An 18,558-nucleotide genomic window follows, 5' to 3' on the forward strand; every position below is an offset into this window, starting at 1 on the left:
AGAATGTATTTATTTGAAAATATATTAAAATGCCTGGCTAATGTTTCACAGTGATTGGTCCAGCTTGGTCCCTCCCCACAGTCCATCCTTGCTTAGCGGAGTGTCCTGACCTTCCAAACAGTGGTGGGATGAGACTCCTTCACTCATTCAACGGCTTCCATGACTTCCATCACAAGAGTTCGGGGTCCTGTCATGATGAGGCTACTGATGGTCTGATAGTCCAGATGCAAAACGTACATCCCATTCACTGAGAAAACAAACTGGCACACCTGGAGGGAGAGGAAGGGCAGGTTACCTTCAGCCGATGTCTTCATGGCAACTTGCACCCATGACTGACTAGAGCCAGAGCTGCCATGCAAATAACTCGCTACAAAATCCTGCAAACACTAAAGCATTACCACTCCATAAGCTACACTAATAATCACTGTGCTACAATCACTGTATCACAAAAAAAAGGGACACCAAAGGGATTTAGACTGTGAGCTAACAGAGGAAAAAAAGCCTCGTTTATGAGCAGTGGTTCATTTCACAGATGGAAATGCGGCGCAATATTAACATCTAGCAATTTGGTGGCAAATGAGATTAGGTAAGGAGAAATTAACTGGGCTCTTGAGTAAATGAAACAAATTCATCCATCCCCTTCCAATCCCGCCTGAAGCAAACAAGGAGTCACACTCTGCCTCTGAAGAATCCCATTATTTCAAACGTCCCTGTGACTTTAGACTGCTATCAGATGGTAGAAATCATTCCCTCGCTGCTGGGGTTTTCTTAGGGAACTGTGAAACTCAGCATTTCTTTCATTCACGCCTGAAACCCTACGCACAAAACCCATACGCGCCTGGGTCTAAAACGAGTTTCAAGACCTCAGCTCATTTTACCTGAACTGGAAATACTGGCATCAGCCTAAGGTTACTAAGCTTTCACGTACATGGAAAACAGTTGCACGCAGAACTACGTGGTTCAAAGCAGGGAAACACAAGATGTGTTACGCCTCAGGAGCTGTGAGAACAAGTGATTCAGGATAGAGCTCTGCTACTTCCCAGCTTCACTGGGGTTATATACAGTTACTAGAGCTCAACCGGGAATTCTCTGCTTTGCTTTTAGCAGCTCAAACAGTTTCGACAGCTCCGAAGTCTACCACAGCTTAGTTTTGACACAGTTTTTTTTCAGTGTTAGCTGCCCACAGCCCCTGTCCTGCCCAGGCAAAAGGCAAATCCGCTGCCGTGCCGCTGCACACGGGGCACTTTGCCTGTGGAGAGCATCCTTCCCTCCGCCTCCCGCAGCGCTGCCAGAGCTCCACACGCCGACTCGATCGGACTGATCTCCACTGCAGGAGGTGGGATTATCACGGAGGATGTGTTCAGCCCAAAAAGCTCAAAGAGGTCACAAGACCGACCTCCTGTTAAGTCACCACGAGCAAGAAGTACCTTCATCCCCGCAGCAGCGGCGGGTCCTCCTGGGTCCACTGCCTGGATGTGGCAAGGTCTTCCTCCTCGGACCACAAACCCCCAGCCCACCGCATCCCCCACAATCTACAAGCAGAAGGAAAGAGTTTTGAAAACCAAGGAATGGGCTGGATAGGGCAGATGCAACAGTTCCTAGTGAGATGGAGAACTCTGCTCATGATGCGACCCTGTCAGGGGTGGGAGAGAAAGGGCTGTGCACCAAGTGGTGCTAGAGAGGGTGGCTACAAAGAAGATGAGGACTCCCTTTTTACAAGGAGTCACATGGAAAAGACAAGGAGTAATGGGTACAAGTTACTCCTGGGGAGATTCCGAACGGACGCAAGAGGAAAGTTTTTCACAATGAGATTAATCAGCCGTTGGAATAATCTCCCTGGGGAAGTGGTGGATTCCCCAACATCTGACACTTTTAAGATTCAGCTGGACAGGGGGCCGGGCCATCTTGTCTAGACCAGGCTTTTGCCAAGAAAGGTTGGACCAGATGATCCTTGCGGTCCCTTCCAACCTGGTACTCTGTGATTCTACAAAGTAAGACGCAGAACCACAGATTAATCGCTCTCTGCAAAACTGCTTTCTGATTAATACTCCCTGCCAGCAAGTGCAGAAGAGTGAGGCCCAGGCAGCATGAAGCTGAAGTGTAAGGCATGCACCAAGAGCATGTTGAGAACATTTCCAGAGCACGTACACACTGCCTTTTCCTTGGCACAGGAGAGCATTTCCAGGGTGCAAGTAGCCACTCTTAATTTTTCCCACTCTGATCTCAGTCTGTCAGAGCAGTTTGCTGTCATACTGTGGCCATCTGATGTGACTAAAAGAGAAAAGGAATTCCCAAAGGACTTTGCACATTACCCATATAAATAAATAACAGCAACTGCACAGCTAAGCAGAAGGAAATGAGCCATGAAAGGCCCAGGCTGGCAGAGTTGAAGGGCAGGGCAAGAGCATTCACGGCACGTCCTCATACATGCCACACTAATCACCAGCTTTATTTTTCTCGCTCCTTCCCACCAATTTCTACAGCGCAGTTAATTTGGGAACCCGATCCACAGCTCCTCTGTAACCCCACTTGTGTCAAACCAGTACGGCAGGACAGCCCTCACGCTTCCTAAACTGGCCACTGTGTGATTCCCCCTTTCAAAGGTGGGCAGGAAAGGGCTGAGAAGTTTTACACAAAAATAAACAAGCGTGATAGGATCCACAGGGCAGGAACTGTCTTGCCACATTCACACCCAGCACCCGCCAGCCCTGCCTTGACCGGTCCTACGGGTTTAGAAATAATTAGGCAACCAAAAGCCCAAAACTCAGGTTGTCTGCAGCATCCTGGAGATTTTGCAGTATGTTGAAAAAAAAGCCCATCATAAGAAAGGCAAGAGTGGGTCTTGGATGCTCCCCATTCCGTGCTGCTCCACCAGACGCTGATGGATCATATCAACATATCCGATCTGCAGCAGGAGCCTGAAAGGTGCATAAAGCCGCGCATAAAGGTGATATCTGTGTGACAGAGGATGTGTGTCAAAGTCTCAACTGTCACAAGACTTGACTATAGTTTGTATGGAGCTGGATGAAACATAAAGGGGAATTTTTCTGTCCAGGAAACATTCTCTTTCTTGATCTACCCCTTTAAAATGTACCTTAAACTAAAGCAGAGGCTGCAAACCTCTGCTTTTCACCCATGAGAATATGTGCAGAGATTGACCCACTGAGACTCACCAAGAAAGAGGCGTGATGACGTGCCATGCAATCAAAGTTTCAACGTACAGAGGTCAGAGCAGCAGACAGAAAGCTATCCAAGAGCAGTCAAAGAGCTCAGTACTGTTGGGTTGGCAATGCCTTTCGCTATGGTCACTTACAGTTAGCGTTTTCTTGATGTAGGGGGCCCCAGGGGACAGGAGCTCTTCATTGGTGACGGGTCTCTTTAACACTAGAGCAGAAGGTGACAGATCCTATCAGAATCAAGGGTTTCGTACCGTAAGTGCATAACGAGGCAGTCGGGGGATCACCATGGGCTGGAGAACAGATGTTAGAACCAGCCACAGTTACCGCACACAGAAATCTTTGCATTCATCTCAGTGTTTTTCAAAACACTTGCACAGCTTTTCACATCAAGACTCAGAGGTGAGGCTGACCCTCTCCTCTTGCACATCACCGAGCTGACAATGGGTTTGGACCTGAGGCTTGACCTAGCCCATGCCCTGAAGGAATAGATGTGTGCCACGCAATGACAGGGCAATGCAGAAGCCCAGACCTGATTTGGGGTTGCACTCAGCCACAGGAGGGAACACCAACGTAGGAGTAGCGCTGAAGTAGGGGTTGGAGTTTCCAGCAAGGGAAGTGATGCTGCTCCTTCGAACTGCTGAGACAATTTTGATCTCCTTGTTGGTCTGGACTGAAAGAGGCAGAAATAATAATTACTGAAGGAAGGAACAGACCAGTTTAAAATAACAAACTTCCCCCATCAGCCTGACCCGCATCTGAAAGGTAAGCATACACTGAAGATGGCATTTGAGCCATTTCTTGAGAAAGAAGAAAACTAGCTTCAAAGAAGGACCAAGAGCTGAGCTGATGGTAAATGGAGTTATTTTCCTGGGATGGGGAGCTGCGATAGAGACTGCAACTGCATCGTGGCATCTGCCACAAACCAGTGAGACGGGTCATCCCTTCATACAACGTCTGGAGAAATACCCTACTCTCTGCTGGAGCAAACCCCTCAGCTCTGGGATACTCTGGTAAAGCAATTCTTGCTTTCACACCCCTCCACAAATACATCCACAGTTACCGGAGAGGAAGCTGGTGTTGCCTGGGTCCGGGTTGAGCTTGCGAAGACAGAAAGGGCTGTCTGGGCTCTCGGAGAGGGTGCGAGAAGAGTTCTCATTGAGTAACTCTGTGAGACGCCGCCTCCGTCGAAAGTTGATCCAGAATTGGTAGAGGATGTCACTGTCAAAGAAGTGATGCCTATTGGAGACTAGGAGAGAACAGGGGAGGAGGGAGAGGCTGAGGGGGGGTGAAAAACATGTAGGAAACATACTGAGAGATGCAGAAGAATTGCTTTTAATGCCTCTGCGTTCTATTACAGTTTTTCCTGACTATCTGAGAAGGTCACCTGCAGGGAAGGAGGAACAGCAGGGCCACCATCAAGAGATGCCATCTCCCAGGGGTGCAACACCGAGTCACAGCCCTCTACCCGCTCCTGTCCCAAGACACTCAGAGGACTCTCTGCCTACTGAATCTAAAGTTTAATTCCTGCATATGGTTATGATCTCCAGCCAAGTGGGGCTGAACATTACATCCTCACAACCCAGCCCCCAAAACCCAGGGGCGGATCCCAGTCCTGTGGCCGGAGGCTTTGAAGAACTGAAGAGCAATAGCTCAGATTTCAAGTCAAAGCCTTTGTGGGTGGTGGAAGATTGCTCTGATTTCAAAGGTCACCAGCTCCAAACATAGAACTAAAAGGCCCCATTGCCATCTCCAAGTGGGCACTTGACCAGCACTTGTTGCATGACATGAATGGGGATTTGTTCCTCTCACAGCCTTGACAACTACACTCATCTCTTGCTTTCTGTCCTGGCTCCAGCCAGACCCTCGCTCACCGTGCTGAATGATCCCGTGTTCCAGCAGCGCCCGCCCCAGCTCCACCGCTTCCTTTCGGTTCTCCGCTTCTCCCTCCTGAACGAGCCAGTCGATCATCTCGCAGCCCAGGAAAGTCCTCTGGTACTTCACCGAGTTCTCCTCTCTCACCTTCAGAATCGACTCCTCCACGCTCACCAGCCTGGCAGAGAGGTGGGACAAGGCCCCCGTGATGCCGTGCAGCCCGGCCATCCCACGCGGGAGCCGCAGCCGGAGCAAGGCCAAGAGCAGTGGGCAAAGCCTTACAGCCAAAACATTGCTGCCCGGGAGCAGTGGGAAGGGAGGGAGAAATGCAGAGCCGGAGTCAGGCAGCTCTGTAAATCTCCATCACAGCGGAGGAAGCAGCTTCAGCAAAACCAGTGCAGCTGCGACCTCAGCTAAATTCCGCAGGGAAAAGCCAAGCAAGCAGCCGAATGCACGCAACAAACGGCAGAGAGTCCAAATTGATGGAGAAGGCGCGTTTCAGTGAATACATATTCAGTTCGCAGCACATGCGAGAGCTAAATCCGGTGTCTCCACGAGAGGGTGCAGCGGGCTCAGCCGTGAGACGCGCTGGATGCTCTCCCCACCACCACGGCCACCACTGCCCAGCAAAGGCAAAGCAGGAGGGATGCAGGTCTGCCAGAGGGTCCCGGAGACAGCCGAAATCACTGCCCGCTTGCCGGAGGGACTTGTCCCTCAGGGCCAGTTTGTGAGTGTGATTGCCAGGGCTTGAGGATGGAGAAGACGTGAGGAGGCTGCTAAAGGGAACAGGTCCAGAGGGCGGTCTGTAGTTGAACCCAGTCTAACAAAATGACTCGAGAGGTGCCGGGGATGGTGGCCTGGGTTTAGAACCAGAAACAATCACCACAGAGAAAACTGAGCACTTGGAGGTGGAAGGAGTTTTCTTTACTGTCTGAGAATTAGTTTTTCCTACTACAAATTTTGCAAATAAGTTAAGCGAGGTGCAGGGATCCAGGCCCACGAGGGCCCTGAAACCCTATATTCTGCTGATCCTGGTGGGACATGAGTCCTAGTAGTGCTGATGGAAGCAGCTCCCCCAGGGAGGCTGGGGGAGCGCTGGGAAAGGCCGCTGGACGTGCCCATCCCGGGAGCACTCAAACTGCAGACTGGACCCTACAGCTTCCCTGTACCGGACCCCAGAACCTGCACTTGGGTTGGAGCCCTCAAAAGCATCCGTGAGTTCAGAGTACAGCTCCTGTCCCGGCCCCAAAGAGGCGGGTTGTCCTGTGGCTGTGACAGGGCTCAGGAAACAGCGTTTCCCACCACAGGGCACAGAGAAGGGAGAGAAAAGCCAGCTGTAGCCGTGGCTCATGCCCGCGGAGCATCACCAGCAAGCGCAGGCAGCAGAGCGCGCCCCCAGCGCCCCTCGCTGAGGGTTGTTGTGCAGGGGAAGGACTCACGTACTTCTCATAAAGGCTCTGCCCTCTCACGAACACCTTCACATCCTTACTGAGAGGGAAGGTCCCGTCATCCTTACGGAAGCGGTACAGCAGCTTGGCATCCTTGTAGTCCGAGTGCTCGTCGCAGACTGAAAGGAGTTCAGAGCAGGGACGTCAGTGCCGCGGGCGGCTGTCGGTCCACGAGGGACAGACGGAGCTGCACAGCCCCAGGAGGGTGTTATCTCCAGGTTAAAAGCGATGGGGGCTGCGTGCGATGTCCTCCTCTATGCCCTTGATGCCATGCAGCGACCGGCATCCGAGCCTTCCGTCCCCAAATTAGGTGCTTGCGAACGCCTGCAGCCCGTGCCGGTGGGAGAGGTCAGTCCCACTGAACAGACCGTGGGAAAGCCTGAGTTTGGGTCTATATTTTGATCCAGGCTCTAAAATGTTCATTGGAACAAATGGAGAAGTTTTTTGGTTTGTTTGTTTGGGTTTTTTTTTTGTTGGTGATGGTTTTTTTGTTTGTTTGGGTTTTTTTTTTAATCTAAATATTGATGTTTTGGTTTGGACTAAAAGGAAATAAACAGAACTGTCTCAATCAGCTGTTTTTAGAAAGCTGCTGCCACCTGTGAGTACAGTTGGAGGACAGGAGGAAAACCACCCCACAATGCACCCAAAACCCAATAAAATCACCTCTGTCCCTGTCAAAAAGACTTGTAAGCTAAAACATATGATGACACCAACTCTTCCAGACCATTTTGTGCCACCCCTGCCCAATTCATTTGCATGGCAAACTGACCTCAAGAGCAAAATTTTTCTTCCAAGCTAAGTGCATACGACTGGAATAATCAAATCTATATGAAAAGCCTCAGCTTCATCTTAGGGATGAGCACACAGACTGTAAACACGCGGCTGTTAAGTGCGTGCAACATTTAGCAGGTAAATATTTGGGATACAGCTTGGAGATAAACTTGCCTGCACCAGATTCCTAGACTACAAGACCAAAAAAAAAAAAAGAAAACAAGAAATCAGCCCCCAAATCACTATCCAGCTCTTAAATCAGTCAGCCTGCCTTTCTTCAGGTCCACCCATCCGAAGCAAGAAAGAGAAAATTCAGCTGTAAAAAAAAAAAAAAAAGAAAGCCACGGAGTAAGGAATATACCCAAAAAATAAAGAAAATTAGTCAAAAAGGGGAAAAAAAAACCACAAAATTTTCTCGCCTAAGTAATGTAATCCACTAGAGTGAAAATCAAATGATGTAAGGTATTTCTTGTGAAAATTTTAACACTTGTTTATTTTCCTGAGCAGACCGGCAACGCTTCCTTCCCCTTTTGGTGAGCAGCTCAATGCTGAGAACTGTCAGACTGTCTGGAGTTCACCATTCCTCCCGAGCAGTTCTCCTGGTGGGAAATCAGGAGGCAAATCCATGACTCATCAAGCAAGAAAGCAGATCAAGAAAGTTGTTTTCAAAAGTGAAAGTTTGCATTTAACAACTCCAAGGAGCAGCGATTCAGACGTCATCGCAACCGGGAACTGAACATTAAACCCTTACAGGACTGCGCCCATAGAAAACCAAAGCCTTTTGGCTGTTTGAAGACCAATTTCAACGTGTTTCCAGCAGGTAATAGAATAACAGCTCAAACCACATCAGCCCATTAAGAGGCAGCACAGACAACCGTCTTCATGAGATAATTACCTTCTTCTGGATCCCAGCGGAGAAGAGGGCAAAGAGTTTAGACAGCCGATTGCAAAGCACGTAGCAGCGCGCTGCGGTTAGCAGGCAGCGCCGTTTCCGCAGGACTAACGAAAATTAATGCTCGTAAGCCAAGTTGGAAAGCCAGCTTCTGTGTCCTGCCGGGAATTATCACAGAAGCAGGAGAGACGTGTCCGCAATAAGCAATCAAAACAGCGCCGGTACCCAGTGCTGCACAGGTTTAATTAACTAATGGATTCATTTGAACCTGTCAGCCGGAGAGATGGAAAAATCATCAGGTTTAAGTGTTAATGGTTAACTGAGAGCTCACTGCTTCAGCTTTACGCTTTTGTGATAAAGCACAGATTACTTTCATTCAAGGCAGCTTAGCGGAAAGGGCATTAACCCCGGCCGGGAGCAGACAGCTACAGAGAGGGTTTGCACCGCAGCGGTCCGCGGCAGCTATCTCCGCGCCCTAGAGAGGAGGGGGAGAGAGGGCTGGATTTGCTCCGGTTGTCACCTGCTTCTGTCTCCTCAGCTGCGTCCTCTTGTGACAAACGACCGCCCAACTCCAGGGCACCACAGCTCATGTCCCAAAGACCTGGGAGCGGGAGAGCTCAGCCACGAGTCAGCAGCTCAGCCACCACCCTTCCCCCAGCAGCGGTGGTCTCCCAGGCCAGTTTGAAAATCCAGGACTTTTGTTCCTGATTGGGCCTGAAAAATCTCACGGCGAGAAGCAGCTCGTCGCTAATATGGAGCACCCGTTTCCCGCTGTTATATCAGGACCAAGCGCTGGACCTTGGGGGTTGCTCTGCACCTCGGGGACAGGCACAGGCCACAGTACGTGACCGGAGTTAATCCAAAACTGCTCAACGTTACGGATAATTTTTTAAAAGAACAAAACCTGAATACTAATACCTGAGCTTGAGCACCACGCTTCCCCCCCCCCCCCTCTTTCTTTTTCCTTTTTTTTTTTTTTTTTTTCTTTTAACAGGTTCCACAGACAAGCCTTTGAAACAGCATCACTGTCCTGGTTTGACAATCACCCACTGAAATCCCAAGGGAAGCATTCCTACAGGAATTCCTGCAGCCCCAGGTTTACAGCTACCACGTGACTTTTTGCTTTGAGTGAGGTGGACTCCGCACCCCTACCAGTCCCACCTCAGCGTGGATGGGGAAACTGAGGAACGTTGGGCTCTTAGGGAAAAAAAAAAAAAAAAAAAAAAGAACTTTCCTGCAGATGTGAAGCATGTTACCATTTAGCTTCCACTTCTGCATGACACAAATATGAGCCAGACCAGCTCTGTAAAAATGTCCACCAGCAGCTCTCAATGCAATTGCTGTAGGGCGATACAGGTCGGGCGTTACTGAACTTGCTTTCAAATAAGAGCCACTTCAGATGCTGTTTTACGGGGGCACAGCCCAAGTTCCTTTTCTGGGGTGCAGGGAACTGGCATATCCCCCAAAGCGCTGCAGCTTCCCGACAGATCCAGCCCCACACAGCCTCCTGCCTGCCCATCATCTCCCAGCTTCTCCAGGAGCCCTCACCCGTAGGAGGGTCACAAAGAGAGACCTGACCATGCGTCCGTATCCTGGGCTGATGGACACACACGGTGACCAGATACAGAGCCGCCTCCCCGGGGAGACGCAGCGGGTAGCAGAGAGACCCACCACCCACCGTGATGGATGATGTTATGGTCCATTAGCTTCTGCATGAGGCGGATGCCCGTCTCTCGGTCCGGTGCTTCTTTGTGGTCGATCAGCCAGTCTGTGAGCTCCTTCGCCACGAAGCAGTTTGGGTATGTTCGGAGGTGGTACCGTCTGTCCTTAATGAGTTTCCCATCGTGGAGGCGAAGCCTAGAGAGAAAGAGGGTCATTGAGCATAGCTGGCGTTACAGGGGAATTTGGGTCTAACAGCCCGGCGGCTGCCCAGCCTGGAGAAACCGCTGATGATTTGGGACTTCTGGCAAGCACCCAGAGACTTAGAAATTCAACCACCCCCCCTGGCTGTGCAAGGCTGCGTCAGTCAATCCTAAGGAGCCCCTTTCAACATCCCCTTCGCTCCTCCTGTGGCTACACAGGCTATATAAGTGCCCGCACCAGCCTTAGTCCGAACCATACGTGTCTTTTTGCTCTAAACAAGCCTCTAAAAAATACACAGCAGCTAACTGCAGCTTGTGAAGAAGGGCCAAAACACAGGGGGAAAAAATAAATAATAGTACATATATCGGTCATCTTGGCGTCATTCTGTGTCTAGATCTCCTTCCCCATAACCATGAAAGCAGGACCGTAGCTGCCCCCGGGACAAAGTCTTAGTCATAGCTGAGGGTGGGAGCAGTAATGGGAGCACTCGTGTCTCCTGCGTATGTCCAAGAGACGAGTGGCGGGTGGATCCCGTGCGCTGCCTACTAATCCACGTACCACTCACCCACAGCAACGGTGGACAACAGCCCTGCCTGACATTTTCTGTTTCAAACCGGGATAGATTGGGACAGAGTTTACCAGAACAGCAAGCGTCCTATCCTGAAAACCCTGGGGTTATGGCCAGTCTGTGACTTCAACGGAAAGATATATATGAGCGAAGGTTACTCAGGTGAGTATGGCTTCGGCTTTTAAAAGGACCTTAGCAACTGAGCGAGCCACAAGGCACAGAGATCTTCTGTGTTCAAGCCAAAGCCAACCCGCCTTGGCAGGAGATCTGTCCAGGAGCCAAACTTTTGCCCTGTAGTCATGACTGTTCCCAAAATACTCACCCTGGAAAATGCCCAGTGCATGCAGCAGACTCAGAAGGGAGACGTTTAATTAATACCTCCTCTGTAACTCCAGGATGTTGCTGGTTTCAAATTATTCATTTCAATTCACAGTTTTGCCCCAGGCCAGTATATTTTACAAAGGTATTCATCACTGCAGCATTTCTTTATTTAACGCCTCACATTCTTTTGTTCTTTTTGAAGAAGTTACGTGTACACCACATCACGTTGGACAACTGTTTCAGGCACCATATGAGAAGTTTTAAATATCCTAAAAATCCATCAGCTGATAATGGATTATTCTATATTGTAGTATTTACAAACAGCAGGATCCCAAAAGTCTTAAGGTAAAAAAACCCTTTTGTGAAATGAAGACTTAGTAATTGATTGATGTAACGAATGCTCGGGCTACTATGAGTCACAATAACTCGATGTCTTTTCAGACCTTCCAGGCAACTAAAAAACTAAACCAAAGATTGATGCAGAACCAGCTCCTGCTCTTGCCTGTGACTGGCCTCCCTCAAACACTGAAGTCTATATTCGTATTTTACTCTCTTCTACCTGGCAGATTCATTCCCACAATGACCAGCAGTCATTCCACATATGACTTTTACCTGAGCAGAACAGTCCACCCTACACCAAACAGCTGCCTGCTATTTTCAGAGTTTTTAGTTTTTTTCCTTTATTTCGCTGTCTGCTGTCAAAATGCCATCAGACCCGGAAAGCAGCAAAGAGAGAGGGTCCCCACCCCGACACCCCTCTGCTGCGGGAGAAGAGAAGCAGTCGTTTTTTATATGCTTTGTTTCCTTAGTAGTCAGCAAGTGGGATGCCACTTTAGAGGCATGTTTGGTAGAGATAAGAAGTGTTTAACCAAGAGTACTCTAGCGCTATCAAGAGTTTGCAGGAGTCTATAAAGACTATATATATACACACACATACACACATATCTTTACCCCCAATAACACATAAGCCATAATCACCCAAGGCGTGAATAGAAACTGGTTGGGAAAGTACTATTTCCCCTACAGGTCTGTTTTCATCACATTTCAGAATACTGCAGAAAATGCACAAATTTGGGGGGGAGAGGAGGGGAAGAAGAAAAGAAAAAAGATTTTCAGCAAGCAATACTACAAAAACCTAGGATTAAAATATATACAAATGTATATCTTAAAATTAAAAATACACTTATTCTTATGCCATTCTATTGGGAACAAGTGCCAGGATAGGAATTAAGCGGTGTTTAAGCACCTCTGGAGCAGCAGCATCTTGGATGTTCTTGGGCTGTTGGAAGCTTGTGATAAGTTTGCCCACTTGCCCGCAGACCCAGGGCAGAGGAAGGTGCAGAGCTCGAGCGTCCTTCTGCTCTTTTCACTTTCCTCTAGTTTACTGTTTCCCATCAACTACAAGGAGACAAATTCTGTCCTTCAGACACAGAAGGACGTAACATCAACTGCATCTTCGAACAGCTCAGCTGACACCCTCTATAAACCAGTCCGTGCAGGATGTTGCAAAAATAAAGCCAGCGAAACTATGAGTGGTTTATAATCATGGTTCTGGATTAAAAAAAAAAACAAACAAACAAACAAACAAAAAAAACCAAAAACAAAAAAACTTTTAAAAGAAGGATGTGTAATGCAATATCATGAGTTTCCTAGATGCCAAAACCTAACCCATGTACATATTGCTTCTTCAAAAGGAATAAAAAAAAAAATAAAATAAAAGCAGAATAACACGAGGGTAAAATGCTTGCTGGAACACGAGGATGGACTCTTACGAAACACTCCTGGCTCGGCGGCGGCTGCGCCGCTTTCACGTGCGTTTGCTTTGGGTAGGCTGCGTTGGGTAAGCAAATTGTTTCTTTGTCAAGGTCACGACAAAGACACCATTATTCATCCTGCGTAACCTTGCTGACAGGGAGATCTGCAGCAGTGTAAACAGAAGAGAAAAAAAAAAAAAAAAAGAAAAAGAAAAAACAGAACACAAACCTCGAGGGAATCAAGAGTTTAAGTCACTTCGGCTGTTACAAACAGGACTTCCCCACTCCTCGGGCAGGTCAGCGCTTTCCCAGCAGCATCACGGATGTCCACTGCTGGAGAGGAACCCAACAGCTCCGCTCTTGATCGCTTCTGCGGGTTCACGTTTCACGCAGTTTCAGAACAGAGTCTGAATCGGGGCATTTGCCGAAGCAAAGGGCTTTCTCCTATTGGAAAAGTTGCTACCCCTACCATGTCGGAGTTGCACAGCAGAGCAATCCCTACAGCGATAGCTATTCTGCACCCAGAACTCACACGCATCTCCCCGGGGCCCCCTCCATCGCCTCCCACCCACGCGAACAGACCTCAAGCATCCGAAATGCCAAGGTGGATCTCCCAAGGATATTAACTCTGGTTTGCATTCCCACGGCAGTTAAGTACAAACTAATGGCCCTGGAAAGATGCCTCCCCCGAAGGATCTTTTCTGTTCCTATCTTTACAGAAAAACAAACCAAACCAAACAAACAACCCCCCCCCCCCCAAAAAAAAAAGTCAAATAACCAAACAACTAAGTGCTCAGTAGAAGGCAACAAGAGCTACAACAGCGTATCTGCAAAATAGCTGCTGGAGAGGCACATTCAGGCAAAAGGACCACTGCGAACAGGCTCAGCAAAACCCAGTTTGCTGCACTCCCACTCTGCAAAATCACCAGTACATTCTGGGGGAGAGGGGAGAGCTTTGCATGCCCGTGGCAGCCCAAAGTGGCACAGAGGTGTTTTATCTTCCTGCTTCTATTTACGTGTGTGTATAGGAAAACAGGACATAAATCTCAAAAAAGAAATCCCGGCAAGCACGAGTCTGCTCCCCAGTCCTCACTTTCACCAGTGCTGGAAATGTAATAATAGGCTTTTTAAGGTCATTCTGATCAGGTAGTCTCATCTTGCCCTGGTGACTGCCACGTCAGGCAGGGTCCCCTTCCTCCTCCAGGAAGGCATCCCCGCTTCAGGAGATCCAAGTTCAGCAGAGAACCACCAAACCTCCTGTGGACCAAAGATGCTGGGCCAGGAGTACAAATTTGGGCATGTTTAGCTACACACCTTTAAGTGAGCCCAATTTCCAGAGCATCAAAGTGTGAGCACTTTATGTAACCGTGTCTCAATTTGAGTATCTGAATAAAACACTCAGCGCCTTTGCAGATTATGGACAGTAGCTGAAATCACAAATTTGTTCTTCGTAGGAGAAAATCTTCCTTCTCCTCTCACTTTTTCTGCCCAAGACGTAAATTTACCGACTATATTTTACACTTAAGAGGGATTAATGCAACTTAACAGAGTTATCAGAGAACAGCTGGTTCATTTGACCATGAGGAGTCCTCCGAAGAGATTGCCCGAGGGCTTGCCTGTACTTGAGAAACTCAGATTACAGCAGGGTGTGAATCCAAAGCGTGGTAGCTCTTCCAGAATATCTCCGTGCAGATAAGCCGTTTGTTGCAATTAGAGATGACTAATTGGACCCCTTTTACAGAATGCCACCCAGGAACACACAACGCCCAATAAAACTAGTGTGATTTTTCAGGCAAGTTGATATGTCTGAAACAAAAAGACCAACAGCAGCAGATGGGAGGAAAGGGCCTGAGACATCGGCCGCCTCAAACCCAAGACCAAAATATCAGTGGCAATTATTATGGGTTCAAGTCAGGTCAGGGGAGGTTTAGATTGGGTATTAGGAAAAATGTTTTCATGGAAAGGGTTATTAAACTTTGCAATAGGCTGCTCAGGGGGGTGGTGGATTCGCCATCCCTGGAGGTGTTTAGAAAAAGGGTAGGAGTCGTACCTGGGGATGTGGTTTAGAAGTGGTTTTGTCAGGGTAGGTTAACGGTTGGATTTGATGATCTTAAAGGTCCCTTCCAACCTCAGCAACTCTATGATTATCTTCATCTTTTTGGTGGGGAGGGACTCAAGACCCAAAACCTCTTCCCCCATCACGGACCAGAAAGTAGCATCCCCGTGGAAGCGGAGGGACCCTGGCAGACAGAGAGCCCAAAGCACAGATGCCACTCTCCTCTCGATTCCTTTAGGACCTGCTTTGTTCCCAGCCAACCCCATGAAGCATTCCCTCACCCCTCGCTCGTGCTGCTATTTCTGGCTGGGAAACGCATCCTGACACTGAACAGACTCATCCCTCCGGCCAAACCAAACTCGGAGGGATTTGCAAAACTGGCTGGGAAGCCAAAAAACTGTAAAGATGGAGCAAAGGCTTGTTTGATTAAGTACAATAGCGGGGAGGCAGGGCAGGAAGCGGAGAACGGGGAAAAACAAATGTTTGAGATTTTATGTAGATACAACAGCATTATTTGCTGATTGAGGTTTACAGAGTCAGGGCAGACCACGAGGCTCCTTTACATGCTGCTTTAGTCCTTACCTGGGGAAAAGCAGGGGAGCACGACGCAGACATTTATCCCTGCCCCATCTGTTGCCTGAGACACCACCCAGCCTCTCTGCCTCAGTTTCCCCATCACTACCTATGGGGCAGCCAGGCCCCAGGAAGATTCGTATCACTAACTCCTTACCTGCCAGGCTGTAAGATCCCCAAAATACAAGAGACGGACTCGAGCACTCGACATGCTCTGCTCTGCATCACTCAGTTCCCCCCCAGCCGGGCGAGCTGCAGGGCAAGGAGGAGCCCAGCCACAGGTTGGTGTCCATCTCTTCACCCTCCTCCCCGGGTTTTACGCCCCGCGCTGGCCAGCAGCTCCTTCCAGTCTTTCTGCACTGGGAACAGGCTCCTGCCCAGACCAAAGAGAAGGACATGATGGCTCTGTGCCAAGCCACCAGCAAGAGGACCCACCTCTCCATCGCTGTGAGCACCGGGGTCCTTCCTTGGCCTTTAGACCCACCACCCACAAAACACACGTGAAGAAGAGAGCAGTTTTGCCGAATGAAATCCACCCGCTCTTCTCCATGCAACAAAGACCTCGAGCCTTTCAAGAGCGGGTCAGGGCCACGAGGCGGCCAGGGCTGCCCCAAGGCGGATTGCGTCGCTCCCTGCGCTGCAGTGTTGGCAAAACAGCGCGTGTCTCCCCGCATCCCGCTTTTAGCCTACGCCGGCCTCCGAGGAGAGAGCTCTCGCCTCGTCTCTCCGCTCCTACGCGCTCCCTACCCCTCCTGTCGCCCCTTCCAGTGGAGGGAACCCGCACCAGGCTCACCCTGGGGTGGCAAACGGAATGGGAGCCACAGGTTCAAGATTGCAACCTGCCGGGATGGGCTTGGTCTGAAAACTCCCAGATTTTGGGAGCTCCCTAACCAGGAAACCTCAAGGCACTCCAGCTATAGGAGGTGGGAAAAAAAAATGAGATGGCTGCCCCTAAAACTACGTACATTTGGGGTTTTCTATTCAACTTTATCCCGGTCGCATTAATGGAGAGATATTCCCTCCCTGCACAAACCTCGCCTCCTTCAGGCTTTTAGCATCCTTTTTAAAGGCGCAGGGTACAGTCACACTGGCAATAAGGAGTGAAGTTTCCCGACAAATGTTGGGAGGAAAAAACGAGTTGGAGTTATTGGTTTTCAGAAGAGTGTGATATTTGTACTGTGCCTTTACCTTGCTTATCCAAACTGGCACGGTGAGCAGTAGAGGAGAGCTCTGTTCACAAGCAGATGTGAACAGCGAAGACCCCCTTCTCCTCCCGACAGTCACAACCGCCAAATGGCCCAGGGCCTGACATGCTCCTGTCCTGCGAAAGGCGCGAGGGAGCCACGGCATTCCCTTTGCACCCACGCTGATCACTGCTCTAACGCACGGCTCGATTACTTTATTCTCTCTCCGAATACCCGAGCCCCTCCTTGGGCCCAGGCTACAGGATCCGCTTTAAACCTCAGTCACTCCAGAGGAGTTAAATACCGGTCATATAAATATGAACAAGCCTGCCCTGCCCACGGAATGGAAGAAGTCGTAACTTTACGTCTCTTGCACTGAGGCAGTGAAACGAGGGAAGTCGTCCGGGTCAGCTGCCGCTTTTCCCCGTAAGAGTTAAGCTCATTTCCAAAGCCTCCCTTACAGCGGGGACTGCAAACACTGCAAAGGCAGAAAGGTTAATGCAGCCCCCACCCCCAACAGCAGCTCTCCCAGTCACTACCTGAGGAAAAGATTTAATTTCTGGAGCTAGCACAGTAATATTCGTGAAAGACAGTTGACTGGAAATGTGGTTAACCGTCACTACGTATTTAAAATCCAGCCGCTTTGGACATCGGCTGTGTTTGCAAGACGGGGCCCTAACCCTTAGTTGGCAGTTATCAGTCCTTGATACAGTACAAAAAATAAAGCTAAAGCTAACATGACTCCCTGAGAACGGACAACATAGCGACACAGAGCTAATTTTAGGAATTTGATGCTCGCAAGCCTGGGCTCTCGGCTCTTCACACTACTCAAGGGTATATTTCTTATTTTCCACTCACATTTCAAAACAAAACAGAGCGGCTCCAGATACAAACAAGCAAACTCTGCTCGAGAGCTATAATGTCCTACAGTCATACGCTTAGAAGCAAAGGGGGGGTGGGGGGGCTCAACCTGAGATACACAAAGAACACATTTTCTCAGCCACACAGCTTTTCTTGCATAGAATATATTTCTCTCTTCATAAGGGAAAAAACAAAAAACAAAACAAAACAAAAAAAAAAAAACCAAAACAACAACAAAAAAAACCACAACAAAAAAAAAACACACCAAAACTCAGAAGTTGCTCAAGAACTGGGACTACATACCAGCAGAAGTTCCCAAAAGTGACTTTCAAGAGGGGGAAGACCCTCCATGTTGCTGTGCAAAACAACTGAGGTGCATGGCACCCATGGGGTGACCTCCCAGATCACCCCCAGAAGTCCGAACGTCCCCAGAGGCGGTGTTGTCCCCAGCCAGGCAGGGACCGGGGACCTTGGGGAAGCTGCTCAGCATCACCACATCAGGCTCTGGGTTTAGGGGAGGATGCAAAGGGATTAAAAAACCCTGTTGCCACCTAAAGCCACCTGCCAGTCCCCCGGCACCTGGAGGGAGAGGGCAGGAGATGCCCAGGGAGGAGCAGCGGGACATGGTAACATGGGAAAGGACCTGGTTCACTGCTGGTTTGGTGGGCAAAGGAATGACCAGCAGATACTGGGGAGGGGAGACATGAGCACCTGGGGGAAAAGCACTCACTCAAGGATAAAGCTTTGAGCCTCCTGCTACTGGGGCACAGCCCGGAGCCCCAGGGCACAGCCCGGAGGAGGGCCCCATCACCTCCTACCTCAGTTGCTCTCCAGCAATCATCACCTCTGCCCTGTAGTGCTGCTCCGTGGCTTTCTTCTTCAGACCGTTGCTCAGGCTCTCCATGGCAGGCTGGATGCGGGCGGCGGTGGGGAGATGCTCCTGGGGTCGCAGGGAGCCCCGCACATCCCATGGGATGCAGGCTGAGAAGATGCTGACCCCAGCGCGGTCCCCAGCGCGGCTGGCGAGGTGCAGGTAGGCAGCCTGAAGTTGCTGGCTCCAGCTCTCCGCCTCTCCTTCCCTCTCCGGAGGAGGAGGAGCCTGCTGCACACTGATCCTGGCTTTGCCGGTTTCTCACCCGCTGGTCTCCAGCCAGGCTTCAGCTGGGAGCCGGGACGGCGGCAGGTCGCTTCCAGCAGGCCGGGACAGCATCCTTTC

General features: G+C 49.7%; 1 protein-coding gene across 2 annotated transcripts; it reads right to left on the bottom strand.

The window, feature by feature from the left end:
- On the bottom strand, positions 1 to 18,322 carry LOC309678220 (DEP domain-containing mTOR-interacting protein-like). Of its 2 annotated transcripts, none has more exons than XM_082491200.1 (9): positions 18,161 to 18,322; positions 9,841 to 10,019; positions 6,495 to 6,618; positions 5,051 to 5,229; positions 4,240 to 4,397; positions 3,709 to 3,849; positions 3,314 to 3,406; positions 1,428 to 1,532; positions 1 to 269 (listed from the first exon to the last, which is right to left on the bottom strand). In XM_082491200.1, the coding sequence occupies exons 1-9, from the start codon at positions 18,244 to 18,246 to the stop codon at positions 144 to 146; spliced, it is 1,191 nt and encodes a 396-aa protein (XP_082347326.1). In that variant the 5' UTR covers positions 18,247 to 18,322; the 3' UTR covers positions 1 to 143. The 2 variants fall into 2 exon arrangements, with proteins under 2 accessions (XP_082347326.1, XP_082347325.1); XM_082491199.1 differs by having other exon boundaries at positions 3,314 to 3,384; positions 4,240 to 4,425.
- Between the last annotated feature and the right edge of the window lie 236 nt (positions 18,323 to 18,558).

This window comes from Vanellus vanellus (genome assembly GCF_965231255.1).
Source record: "Vanellus vanellus genome assembly, chromosome: 15".
Lineage (NCBI taxonomy): Eukaryota > Metazoa > Chordata > Aves > Charadriiformes > Charadriidae > Vanellus > Vanellus vanellus.